Source organism: Dermochelys coriacea, chromosome 13 (assembly GCF_009764565.3).
Source record: "Dermochelys coriacea isolate rDerCor1 chromosome 13, rDerCor1.pri.v4, whole genome shotgun sequence".
NCBI lineage: Eukaryota > Metazoa > Chordata > Testudines > Dermochelyidae > Dermochelys > Dermochelys coriacea.
In genome coordinates this window covers 1543962-1557260 of record NC_050080.1, presented here as the reverse complement: position 1 = coordinate 1557260, position 13299 = coordinate 1543962, and the positions used below count along the sequence as shown (strand labels likewise).

General features: G+C 52.8%; 1 protein-coding gene across 1 annotated transcript in view; it reads left to right on the top strand.

Moving 5' to 3' along the window:
- The window catches only part of TGM2 (transglutaminase 2), a 41921-nt gene extending 31025 nt beyond the window's left edge, over window positions 1-10896 (top strand). Inside the window, exons 7-14 of the mRNA XM_043495784.1 lie at window positions 465-600; window positions 975-1078; window positions 1700-1939; window positions 2362-2634; window positions 5976-6136; window positions 7242-7378; window positions 8027-8247; window positions 9899-10896. Of these exons, the coding sequence (XP_043351719.1) occupies window positions 465-600; window positions 975-1078; window positions 1700-1939; window positions 2362-2634; window positions 5976-6136; window positions 7242-7378; window positions 8027-8183 (1208 nt within the window). The 3' untranslated portion in view covers window positions 8184-8247; window positions 9899-10896. The remainder of the gene's footprint in view (window positions 1-464; window positions 601-974; window positions 1079-1699; window positions 1940-2361; window positions 2635-5975; window positions 6137-7241; window positions 7379-8026; window positions 8248-9898) is intronic.
- Window positions 10897-13299: the final 2403 nt, after the last annotated feature.

Genomic DNA, 13299 nt, shown 5'->3' with positions numbered 1-13299 from the left:
ACTAACACGGTTGCTACTCTGAAACCTGGTATGGCAGAAAATGTTAGTGACGATTCCTCCCCATTCCAGCCCCACCAGCACAGTGCTGGGAGCACTTGTGTTCTGAGCGTCACGTCCGGCAAGACCTGCTCTGTGTATGGCCAGATGACATGGTGCTTAAGAAGCTGTTGGCCACCTGGCACCATCATTGCTGCCTCCCCTGGAGCATGTATGACATTTTGGCAAAAAAATAAAATCGGGTTGTTGTGGCCACAACCACTGTCTGTGACATGGTCTCTCTGGGCTTCCACACAGCAGCCTGGACACCTGCTAGGACAACGCTTCCCTGCCTTGCAGATGGGTTGTGAGGCTCAGGGACTGGACAGCACTCTGAGAGCCTGGGATGGAAAGTGCAGTTCAAGGGATTCCAATAGCCAGCCACAAAACGCACCGGCTTCACCTCTCCCTTCTCACTCCCTCCCCAGTCCTGAGATGTTTGGGAATTCCCACCCGCGTGGTGACCAATTATAACTCCGCCCACGATACCAACAGCAACTTGGTCATTGACTGTTACCTAGACGAAATGGGAAACCTGCAGAAGACATCCAAAGACACGATATGGTGAGTAGCATCCACGACAAGGGACACTGTGCTTCAGGGTGAAATGCTCATCATAATATCCCAGGCTACATGAATATTGCTCAGTACGGCATGCCAGGAGCTGGCCTATTCAGAAATGCAGGCCACCTTCTCCCCTCAGTTACAGGCACATCTCATGCAGGACTGAGGCCCCCTGTAAGATCAGTAATGGTACCTGGCAATGTCCACCTCAGCAAGCATTGAGCAAGGGGCAGAGGACAGCCCCTGAGTGTCCCTAGTAGACAGCGCTGGAAAGCTGGGACCCTCTGGGACAGACTGCTGGACACCTCTTGTGTCAGGGATCCAGAAGACATGACCTTTCTACTCTCTCTCTCCTCTCTTTGCTTTCGTTACAGGAATTTCCATTGCTGGGTGGAGTCCTGGATGACCCGGCCTGACTTGCCCCCTGGCTGTGATGGATGGCAGGCTTTGGATCCAACTCCTCAGGAGAAGAGCGAAGGTAAGGAGATGCTGTAGGCAGTGGGCCTGATCACAGCCTACGAAAGCAATCAGCCAAGCCTGGTTCTGTTCGTAGCCCTCACCTCAGGACCCTTTTTATTCTCTAAAACAGAAAAATAGCACACTAGCCCTGCTCCCAACCTAGGTTGTGGGGCCCCCTAGTCTCCAGCAGCGTAATGGTGAGGACTTTCCCCAGGCTTGGCAGGGGTTCACAGGGCTTGCTTGCCCTCTCATTGTCTTCTGGTGCAGCACTGGGAGAGCATCCTCCTGCCCTCTCCTGACCCTTCAGCCCCTTGTGGAGCTAGGCTTTGTTTATATTCCCCCAGCTGGGAACCATTAGAGCCACTCACTAGATACTGTGCAGCTGGGTTGGATGATTCCCAGCACTTGCCTGCCAGGCTCTTCTCCAGAACAGAGCTGGCCACTCCCAGCCCTCCCGGCTTTTAAAGGGCCGGCTGCCCTGTTACAGAGGCCACGTACTTCAGTGCAGTCCAGATGGTGTATGGAACACACCCACCATATCCAAGATCCTGACTGGCATGGTTCACCCAGCCCGCATTCCCATGTGCACTGACCGTGCTTGCTAAACACAGAAGACTAATGCAGATTCCTTTCTCCCCAGGGGCATACTGCTGCGGGCCAGCTCCAGTCAAAGCCATCAAGGAAGGTGAACTGAGGCTGAATTATGACATCCCATTTGTCTTTGCGGAGGTCAATGCGGATGTGGTTTATTGGATGCTGCAGAAGGATGGCTCCAGAAAGAAGACCATCCACTCTTCTATTGTAGGAAAGAACATGAGCACGAAAAGCGTGGGCAAAGATACCAGAGAAGACATTACCCACAACTACAAGTATCCTGAGGGTATGTGCTGCTTATCGGAGAATATGCTGAAGGATGGGTGCCAGCTGGTGTTCACTTCTTCTGCCGATTTGTGGGCAGAAATCATGCTAGTTCCCACTGAGCGCATAGAATCAAAGAAATATAGGACTGGAAGGGACCTCAATAGGTCATGATGAAATAGAGGCAGAAAGGAAGGGCAAAGCACGATGCAGCTTGGGAAGGTCTGGTCACTGCCCAGTGAAAGAAAAGCCAAGTGCTGGGCGACAAAATGGGGGGGACCCCAGGATTGGACAAGAATAATCTAATTAATAAAGCATCTGATTGGTCAAGCTGCAGAGGTCACATTCAGGATGGTTGTGGGTAGAAGGGCAAAGGCAGCTGTGGATCCAGGGCCAGCATCTTGTTGACCTAGCTGGTAACAATGATCTTTTCATGCACTGCAGGATCCGACCAAGAAAGGGAAGTGTTTGCAAAAGCAGAACTCCAGAAAAGTTACCTGAGTGAGGAGGAGAAGGGGGTGAGCATCAAGATCAAGGTGTCCGAGGGCATGAACAATGGCTGCGATTTTGACGTCTACGCGGTCATCAGCAACAACACCGAGACTGAACAGCTCTGCAGGCTCATGTTCTGTGCCCGGAGCACCAGTTACAGTGGAGTCATGGGCCCTGAGTGTGGGATGAAGGATCTTCTTAATGTCATTCTCCTACCCCATGCAGGTAAGAGACTGGCTCCAGGAACGATACTGGAAATAAAGAAGGGAGAATGGAACAGAGAAAATACTCTCTACTTCCTAGACCAGCCGAGCTCTTTTAAACCCAGCAGCACCGTAGTGATTTATACCAGCTGACAATGCGGCCCTCCGTAGCTGCCCGTCTCTGGCTGTATCTATTGCGAAGCGCGGCACAGCTCAGCAATCTGTGTGTATCCTACAGCCGGATCTGAGACAATAGGGGAGATCAAACGTTGTAGAGAGTTTTCTCCATTGTGGCATTTTGTTGAGCTGATTCTCAGACAGCATTTTGTACTGTGGAGAGGGCAGTGTCTATATGGTACAGAGGGACTGACTTTGAAGTCAGGGCACAGAATGGGGCATGTCTACCTAGGAGTTTAGTGCTCAGCACCAGGGCATCTAAGAACCGTGGAAGACTTAACGTTTGTTTTTTCAATGAAGATCTAATTTTTTTAATCCTTGTTACTCCCCCTGCCCAGCTGCTCAAGTTTTCCATTGATCAATATTCTGGGAAAACCAAGTCAAATGAGTGCATTTTGCACTTTGACTGGAAGGCAGCGAAACTGTGGTCATTCCCATGTGTCCTGGGAAGGCCAGGACTGTCCGGTGGTGGGCCAGCTGCCAAGGCAGCTTTGCCCTCATGCTCACCCATCTCCTTCTTGTGGCTGGCAGTGCCATTGTTCCAGTACAGCTTAGCGCTGATGGGTAGTCTAGGGCAGAAATGCTATCTAAGAATACACTTCCAGGAAGAAGCTCGCCAATAGCGTGACAGCTGTATCATCCCTTTTCTAGGCCATCATAGGCCAGAAGAACCTCACAGCCAGATCTAACCTGGATGTCATCCCAGCCGCTAAGTTTATATGCAAACTTTTGCATCCAATTTGCACCCACAAATGGGATTTGTGGGTGCAAATCAAGCAGGCATCATGTTGCATGAACAAAATCCAATAATCCAGATGGCACACACAAATCCCATCTGTTTATGCAAATTCTGGTTTTAGCTTGTTCAAAGTTGGAGCCTGTTTTTGACAATTGGCCCAACATATTATCATTATTGACTGCTGAGACTCAAATCAACACAGATTAACACAACCCTCATTCCAGACTGGCACTTTGCATTGAATTGCTAAACGAGCTGTGAGCTGAGGACAGATTTTCATTCTGAACTTCAGTTTCTTGGCTTTTTCAGTGTGTGCCACAGCCGTGTGTGAGTCTAGATGTAATTTTACTTAATTCAATTACATAACAAGCCACCTGGGTCCTCAGTTCAAACAAACTATGGGCTGGCGCAGCACAAGAATTCAGTATTTGTGTTTAATCCCATGTAATAATAAAGGCACCAAACATACCGGGGGGAGGGATAGCTCAGTGGTTTGAGCGTTGGCCTGCTACACCCAGGGTTGTGAGTTCAATCCTTGAGGGGGCCATTTAGGGATCTGGGGCAAAAATCTGTGGGATGATTTAGTTGGGGATTGGTCCTGCTTTGAGCAGGAGGTTGGACTAGAACCTCCTGAGGTCCCTTCCAACCCTGATATTCTACAATTCTACCCTGGAGGCAAACTACCAAGATAAACAGCATCTCGAGTATGTTATTTCCTCTGGGTCGGCTCCCAGCTGAGACGCGTAGGTGGTGTTTATCCTGGCAGGTAGCCGCCAAGCTGCATTAGCCACTTTCACTATTGCCCAGACAGGATTTTGAAATGGTTGTGCTGGACTAAACCGCAGCCTGCCTCTACGTGCAAGCCCCCACGCCGGCGGATTGCTATTTTATAGGCTCTGGCTCTCTGGGCTTCTGCGTTATGGCCAAGGCAGCTTTCAGTGGTTTCCCGCTTATTTATTACTGTTGTGGATTTGTAAATCTTTGATGAAAGGATAAAGAACATTATTCAGGTAGGGGCCAGAAATGGATTTGGAGATGGGCCAAAGCAGCGCCTGTATGACTCTCTCCTTATTAAGCAAATGAGTTGGGCTTATCCACATTGATCTCTCTTTCTGGGTCTTTATATCGCACTCATCTGTCCCCTTTCAGAAGAGGTTTCTCTCTCACTATTGCTGCATTCTATGTTCTCTCTCATGAGTACATTTTTATTTTGAAAATTATGACTCAAGCCACTCCACTCATTGGTACAACCAGGCAACAGGTGTTCCCAAACCCATTTACAAATGCATGAAGTGTTAAAGCCGGGTTTTACAGCTCCCAGAAACCATGCTCGGCTGCGTGGTCCAGACCTGGGCTTTACGGCTCCCAGACCCACTTGGCTGCCTGATCCGGACCTGGGTTTTACAGCCCTAGACCCATGCTCGGCTGCTAGATCTGAGATTTCTGATCCAGATCCTTGAAAATTGGATCAAGTGGCCGGAGAGCCTCTGGAGGCCATAGCTAGGTCTCCTAGGTCAGCCTGGACAGGCCTAGGGATCTGGATGGTGACCAGCCTGAGGTTGTGCAGGAGTGTGAAGCAGCCTTCCTGCTCCGGCAGGTCCAGACAAAGCCCGTGCCAGATGGGTGCATCCTGCCTGACAAACTAACGATGAACAAGATTTGCCTCAAGAGGAAAGCACTGAGTCTGTGCGTGATTAGAGTTCGCTGCAGTTAGAGTGGGGCTGAGAGCGCTGCCCATCATGCTGACCAGCTGCCTTGGATTCCTGCATTCATCTGTAGCCATCTGGCTCCTCTTGCCTTACACTGAGATGGTTGGCTCTCTGGGGCAGGGTCCCTCCTTTTGTCCTGTGTCCGAACAGCCCCTGGCACCATGGCGTCCTGGCCCATGACGGGGGCTCCTCGGTGCTACGATAACACAAATAAATAATAACAACATCCCTGTACAGCATCACTGCGGAGGTGTCGAGACCTGTTAGCGCTCCTCGGGAGAGTCGCTTATGGCCTCATTTTTCGGGGGGGCTGAGTCTGGTTTTCGAGTCTGGTTTTCGACCAAAATGCCCAGTTGAAAAGAGACCCTGGCGGCTCCGGGCAGCATTCCTGACTAGGTATTGCCACCTGACTTTGCCACTGTCGTGCTAGCTTGATTCTGGGGACAATCCCAGCCCTGGAAAACCAGACATTGCACCATGCTCAGAGCCAGGGTGGGGGCAGCTCCTCCCACTGACGTCAGTGTCTGTGGCACCTGCTTGTGCCAGACCTGAAATCACCCCCTTTTCTCTGTCATTTCCATTCCTGCCTGCTGACTGCAACAGCTGCAGGGGGACAACTGGCCCCAGACTAGGTGATGGCCCAGCCCCCGGCTCAGTGATCCTTGGGCACCAGGAAGCCAGAGGGAGCTGAGCTTTCAGGGGACAGCTAACCCGGATCTCTTTCACCTTTCTCTCCAGAAAAGACCGTGCCCCTGCGTATCCTATATGAGAAGTATGGCAGCTGCCTGACGCAAGACAACATGATCAAGCTGATGGCCCTCCTGATTGAATACCAGACCGGAGATATCATCCTTGGGGTCCGAGACATCTACATAAAGAACCCGGATATTAAGATTAGGGTAAGGGCTTCAGCACATCCCCATCCTGTCACTGCTGAGCACATGTACGGTCCCTGCTCAGCTCCGCAGATGCAGAGGGGATTGGGTTACATTCTCAGCCCAGTATCCTTGGTGTTAGCCAGGCAGCAATCATGGAAGTGGTGCAGCTTGCAGCATTCCCTCCTCCCCCAATGCATGGTATTGAACTGACATCCCTGTAATCAGACACGGAAACCAGCCTTGCTCTGCTACTGCACTGGAAGAGCGCATGCCTCTGGCAGTCTGCCTTGCCACCTGTGTCCCAGGGCACACGGGAGTTTCGAGTGTAGTGCCATGTCAGAACTGAAAAGCATCATCACCGCACTGGGCCCCAACCCTGAGACCAAACTGCCAGCCACTTCCCACATCTCCCCGCGCCCAGTGCCTCCCGTTTCACCTCACTCAGCACTAGAAAGAAGGGGGAAACCTGGCAGCCTCCAGCTCTCCCACAGGATCCTCTGAGGGGCTATAGGCTGAGCATCTCACAAACAATGCAAGGGGCCACTGCAGGGCTTGAGCCCGCAGAGGGGATGCTGCAGCATTGCTGAGCAATTCAGGGTACAGCCCAGGGGTGAGGTCAGATGCCAGCTGTGAGGGCAGAGAGGAGAGACCGTAGCTGAGGGCGGAAGGCAGGAGGGTTTCCGTTCATAAAGGGGAGCAGGTTGGCATGGGCAGTGCTGTGAGGGGTTTGCAGCAGGTAGTTTATAGCTGCTGTCAGACAGGCAAGGTGCATTGTCACACCTCTTGGTGACTCCCACACAGCCAGAGACTAAGCGCAGAGCCAAGCCAAGCCATGTGGCCAGGACGGGGGCCAGGAACGGGGTTTGTTTCACTAGAATCAATGGAGTGACTAATGCAGACACCTGCCTGACGTGTCCAACGCAATATAACAGCTTCACGCCGGGCGGGGGACAGGGAGGGGTCTGGAACGTTACACACTCAGTCAATAGGTCAACAGTAACCAGAGCAATGGAAGGGAGTGTATGTGTACACACACACACACACACACACACACACACACACTCTCTATCTCTCTAATGGCAAAAGGGACTTCACTGAGAATCCAACTGATTTCTTTTAAAAACAGATTTTAGGGGAACCAATGCAGAAGCGGAAGCTGGTGGCAGATCTCACCCTGACTAACCCCCTCTCAATCCCTCTGAGCGGCTGTGTGTTCACCCTGGAGGGGGCTGGCCTGACCGAAGGACAGAAGACCCAGGAGCTGTAGGTGTTTTCTACTCCCACTGCGGGGTTGGGCTGCTGTGGGGGGGCAGGGGCCAAGTTTGACTTTTGAGACTCGGCGAGAACTTTGCACAGGGAAGGCGCTTGCCACTACCCCAGTACCACCTCAGGCAGGGGGATGCCGTGGGGAATGAAGTGGGGATGCGAACTCTGAGAGAGATTGCAGCTACTCCCGCCCCAGTGAAAGCCGCTGAAGGGACTGGTGGGGAAGCTCAGAGCACCCCCAGACCAGCTGCCCCCAGCAGGAGTTGCTGCGGGGGGATAGCGGAGGAGGACAGGCCCAGCAGAAGTAGCCGTACGGAACGGTCCGGGGGCATCTGGCCGTAAGCGTCCTGAGAGTCGATTTGCTGCAGTTCACTGTGGACACTCAGTTTCATCTCAGTTATTAAAGGGAAAGCTCTCTCCCGCCCCCCAAACAGTTTGTTTTGCTGATCCCCAAGAATCTCCCCCTCAGGCTGGTGCTGCCTATGAGGACCAAAGGGACAAGCCTGTCCAGCATCCCCGGGGCTCCCGACAGAGCCATGCATGCTTCTGGCGAGGGTACTTGGTAGTGACCCCCTGCAGGACGTTGGGACCGAGTTACGCTGGCAGGAGGTACTGGGGTTTGCTGATTTTACCTCTCTCCCGCAGCGCCAGCCCCATTGAGCCGGGGCAGGAGGCTAAGGTCAGGGTGGACTTGGCCCCCCAGCAGTCCGGCCTGCACAAGCTTGTGGTGAATTTCGAGAGTGACAAGCTGAAGGGAGTGAAGGGCTATCGCAACGTGATCGTCGCCCCGCTGCCCAAGTGAAGCTGCCGGACCCATGCTCACCTGGCCCTGCCGACTCCAAGATAAGCCTCTTCTCAAGAACTAACGACAATTCCTACAGAGACCCCGCCTTGCCCTGCGCAGCCAGTCCCGGACGCCGGGCACCTCCACCATTCACTGGGTTCAAACGGATTTCACTGACCTGAGCTGCCAGCCATTGACCAGAACAGCTCCTCGAGCTGGCTGCAAAAGCAGAGCCCTGGCTGCCCCTGCCAGAGGCTTCTGGTGCAGCCACCACACCCCATGCATCAGACACTTTACCAGCCAGACAGGGACGAGAAAATCAGTCCAAGCTGACTCAGAAAGCGGTGGGGGGGAAGGGGCCAAGGGACAGAAGGGTTCTGGGGAGTGGGAACCCCAGTCCCCGGCCTCCTCACACGCATTTGATGGAGCTCTCAGCAGCATTACCAATGGCCCCCTCAGCTGAACAGGATGAGTCCAGACTGAATCATAGAATCATAGAATATCAGGGTTGGAAGGGACCTCAGGAGGTATCTAGTCCAACCCCCTGCTCAAAGCAGGACCAACCCCAACTAAATCATCCCAGCCAGGGCTTTGTCAAGCTTGACCTTAAAACTTCTAAGGAAGGAGATTCCACCACCTCCCTAGGGAACACATTCCAGTGCTTCACCACCCTCCTAGTGAAAAGGTTTTTCCTAATATCCAACCTAAACCTCCCCCACTGCAACTTGAGACCATTTCTCCTTGTTCTGTCATCTGCTCCCACTGAGAACAGTCTAGATCCATCCTCTTTGGAACCCCCCTTCAGGTAGTTGAAAGCAGCGATCAAATCCCCCCTCATTCTTCTCTTCCGCAGACTAAACAATCCCAGTTCCCTCAGCCTCTCCTCGTAAGTCATGTGCTCCAGCCCCCTGATCATTTTCATTGCCTGCCCTGCCCTGGAGAGGATATGATCTATCTACACCAACACAGGACTCCACTCCCTGTCCTCTGCCACACCCAGCTGCAGGATCTGCCTCTCCTTGGAGGCTGCATTTACCCGTAGGCTGGGATCCTCCCGGGCTCGTCTAGGGGGCAGAAGCCATGCTGCAGAGAACACAAGACTCCTCCTTCTTGCAGGTTACCCCCCATGTCCCACAGACAGGCGTCACGTCCTTAGTGACTCATGTATTTTTAGGGCTGGGTGTTAGGCTGGCCTAGAAGTTTCCTCTGAACCTACACCTCCATGTGTTGTTTGTGTTTATGCAACATACACGGGGGATGTGGCGTGTCCACCTGCCAGATGTGCTCATAGGTTTTGTTCACACAGCCAATGTGTGTCCTAGACTCCCGAGTGCAGCTTCAGCAACTTGCTTTGAAATGTGGTCCTGAGGGCCTTTGTGACCCCAAGTCACCTTCCACCTCTGTTCAGTCCCTGGCTGTTTTAGCAAAGCCTTGACCACCTGCCCCTGCCCCAGTCTCCCGGCGGCCCCGGCAGGGCCAAAGGAAATGGCTGTAGACAACCGGCCATCCCCCTAGACTCTCTCTGTGCATGTCCCAGCTGTCTAGCGAATGCTGTATCCTGATCGGTGCAGGGGCACTTAGAGAACAGAGTGGAAAACCTCTGGTGAAAAGAGCAAGGAATTGAACAGAGCAGCAGGGCAATTTTGGCTTGGCAGGGCAGTCAGACTCCTCTGAACTTCCGTTGTTGTAAAGCACGAGGGGGGCAGATGGGTGACTTAACCCAACTGGTCACGGCACATTCCAGAGGCCTGGTCTGGAGTTCCCACTGAGGCTCACGGAGGGGTTCAGTAGCATGCAGCATCAGGCCCTGTATATGTTAACCTTGCCACTCCACCCAGCCATACATGCTAAACCCTCAGTTCCCTCCCCACAACCCCCAATAAATCCCTTCCCCCAAACCCCTAAGGAATCCCTCCATCATCAGCAGAAGAAAAGGCACTTTGGGGGGCAGGGGGTTATTGCAAAAGGAGCATCTCATTGTTGTGGGACAAGCTCACTGCTGGGGCTGTGGCAGGAGGCCTGTGTCTTGGCAGCAGTCCCCTTGGGAATGGCTGGGTGCACCTGGCACATCTCACCGTCCTGGCGGCACACCGCCATGGCACATGTCCCCGACATCACTCAGCAGTGAAGCGGTTACTAAAAATTGCCTCGTCTCGTGATGTGGGGAACATCATCTGATGATTCTCGCTGTGGCCACTTACATTTGTAATGGGGTGTGGGAAGAGTTAACCCCTCCCAGTCCCGGGGCATGGCTAGCAGCCCTACCTCACATTTATGCAAATCAGGAGGCATTTTAACAGGTCTGAAAAGTTTGCAGTTCCAAAACCACCACTTCTAGAACTAGACACCAGCGAGAACCCTCTCCTTTCCCCCAGCTTTACATACGCCGCTGGGAAGCTGAGCAGAATTTATAAACTAACCCGCAGGAAGACAGACACTTTTCTAACAGGATTGCACAGGGTCAGCATTATTTTGTACTAGTTATCAATGCCGGGAAAGTGCTTTTGAAACCAACGAGGTGGAAAAAAGATTGTATAATGTGAGCAACACTGTGTTTGTTTTCTATGCATATTATATATACCCTCTTGTGTACAGAGAGGGGAGTGTATGCGCTTTTCTAACCCATTCCACTAATGTCCTAGCAAACACTGCGTGCTGAAGACCGGACGTAACACTGACATGAATTCACTCTGTAAGCACAGAATAAAGAGTTTATTTTTCACTTTCAAAATCAGACTGGCTGCGTTTTCAGCCTGATGCGTCTCGGGGGACTCCTAGTAATCTCTCTGTCCGTCTTACAGCCGGCTGGGAGTAGGGGTGTTTTTCTACTAAATCAATATGAAATTGCGTTTTCTGTCCTCCCTAGGTGAACTAATGCCCCCAGTAAAATGCTGGGTCAGTGGATTTTTTTTCTACATCAATTCATGCAGGAGTCCAAACAAGCCACTCTCTGATTCCCCTCTAAATAGCTCTCTCCCTGTTTCTATAGCTGCAAAACCAAAACATTCAATGGCAAAAAACTACACCAAGAGTCACAGTTGCTTGGTGGTCAGTCATCCCCTTGCAGAATGCTGAATTGAGCAAATCTCAAACTTTGGAAAACCAGGAAGTGCAGAGTTAAGGTTGCCCACACAACCTTAACTCTGCCCCGCTTCAGCTATGCCCCAACACGTCCCAGTAATACACATGCCTTTATTCTGCCCACCCCACAGGTGCTAAAATAAACAAGCGCCTCCCCTCCTACACCACATTCAGCCCCCCCCCCCAAGGATTCCATGAAACATTATTGAAGGACAAAAGGGGAGGGGGATGGGAAGGTTGCTCACACCAGTTTCCTCTCTTCGTCGGGAGCTGGCAGCAGACAATGAGGATTGCTGGCGTACACGCCAGGTGCAGTCAGGGGGTTAGGTGTGCTGACACTAAACAGCGGAGGCACGAGCTGGGCCTGCTTGGTAGAGGTGTCTGAGAGGAGGAGATGTGGGGGTTACTTTGAGGCGTGTGACAGTGATTGTGATAGGAGGAAATCCACATTTTGCAATAGGTGAGAGCAAAGGACAGAGCAGCAGATGCATCTTCCAGGCCAGGGCTGGCTCTACAGCTTTCGCCACCCCAAGCAATGAAAAAAATTGCCTTCGCGGACGGCAAAAGGAAGAAGTTGCCATCGAATTGTCACCACTGTGGAAAATCTGCCGCCCCTTTCTAACCGCCTCCCCAAGCACCTGCTTGGAACACTGGTGCCTGGAGCCGTCCCTATTCCGGACCCGGCATGCATCATGTCAGTGCCAAAGTGCGCATGTTCGACATGGAGCAGGGCCCAAGGGTTGTCAGTTGCGAGCTGAGTGAGGAGAGCAAGCGGAGCATTTATTATCTGCACGCACTCTCGGTAAAGAGAGTGTGGGCAGTCTCAAGGGTAGCGGAACTGGATGGTGACGGCAGTAGCTGGCTCTGCATGGTAGAGGAGTGTCTGCAGATCTGTGGCTCCCTTTGTGGGTGTGACAGAGCTGTGGGGAAATCTTTGCTTTGCAGCCTGTTGTTTGTGAGGAAAGGGAAGAGATGGCCGTGTCCCTTCGGGGCAGCATTTCTGTGCAGAATTGCCCTGGGAAGGGCAGTAGCAGGGCACAGGGCTTTTATGACAAAGGCTCTTGGCATCAGTGAGCTGGAAGGGAAGAGGATCCTAAGGCTTTAATGATGGTGAAAGGAAAATGGAGGTTGAGAAGGCAGCCTGGGGTAACAGTCCATCTGCGTTTGAGTTGGGAGGTGCCAGCCCCATGCTAAAAACATGCCATGCAACCGGCTAGCCACACACCTGCCCGGGCCCCTGGGTGTGTAACCTGGAGGCTAGGCCAAGCCACTGCCCATACAGGGAAACAGCCTCCACTCACGAATAGCTGCGTGGAACCTGCCCCACGAGCCAAGCGTGAGCATCTCTGAGCGTCAGCCCCGTGGTGACACCCAAAGTCCGTCAGCCACAAACAATCTCCTTCCCCACCGCAAGCCCACTCAGCCCTGCCCCTTGCAAACACTTGCACAGCAATCAGGCTAGATAGAAAACACCTGGTCCCTTACCTGGTGTTGTTTTCTGTGGGGACAGGACCAGCCCACTCGACACTGGTGGTGGGAACCAGGCCCTCTTCCTTCCTCTGGACCCTGTCTCCTCCGAGCCCTGCCGGAAGAAGTTACCCAAAATGGCTTCCTCTGCTGAGCCCAGGATGGGGGTGGCTCAGCCAGTCAGGGGTCTGGTGCAACCCCCCCGGTGCTAGAACCCAGGTAGCCCAGCTCTAGCTCAGGAAAGCACCTCACAATGCTGGGCCCACATCACTGCTGCCACCCACAAAGTGGCCAAAGGCAGCAGCTGCTGAGCGGCAGGATAGCCAGCAGCATAAGGTGCTCACCTTGCGCTGGGGAGCCCTGGGTTCAAGGCCCTGTTCTGCCAGCTGCCAGGTGTGTCCCTGGACAAGTTGTTTGGTCTCTCCATTCAATGGGGATAACTGTGCTGCCCTGCCCCAGGGCCTGTTGGGAGGCTAAATACTCTAATTGTGAGGTGCTCAGGCATTACATGAGAGTGCCTCAGAGATCGTCTGCTGCAGTCTCAGGGGAAATGTATTTTCATGGCAGCTCTAAAGAAATAAGTTAA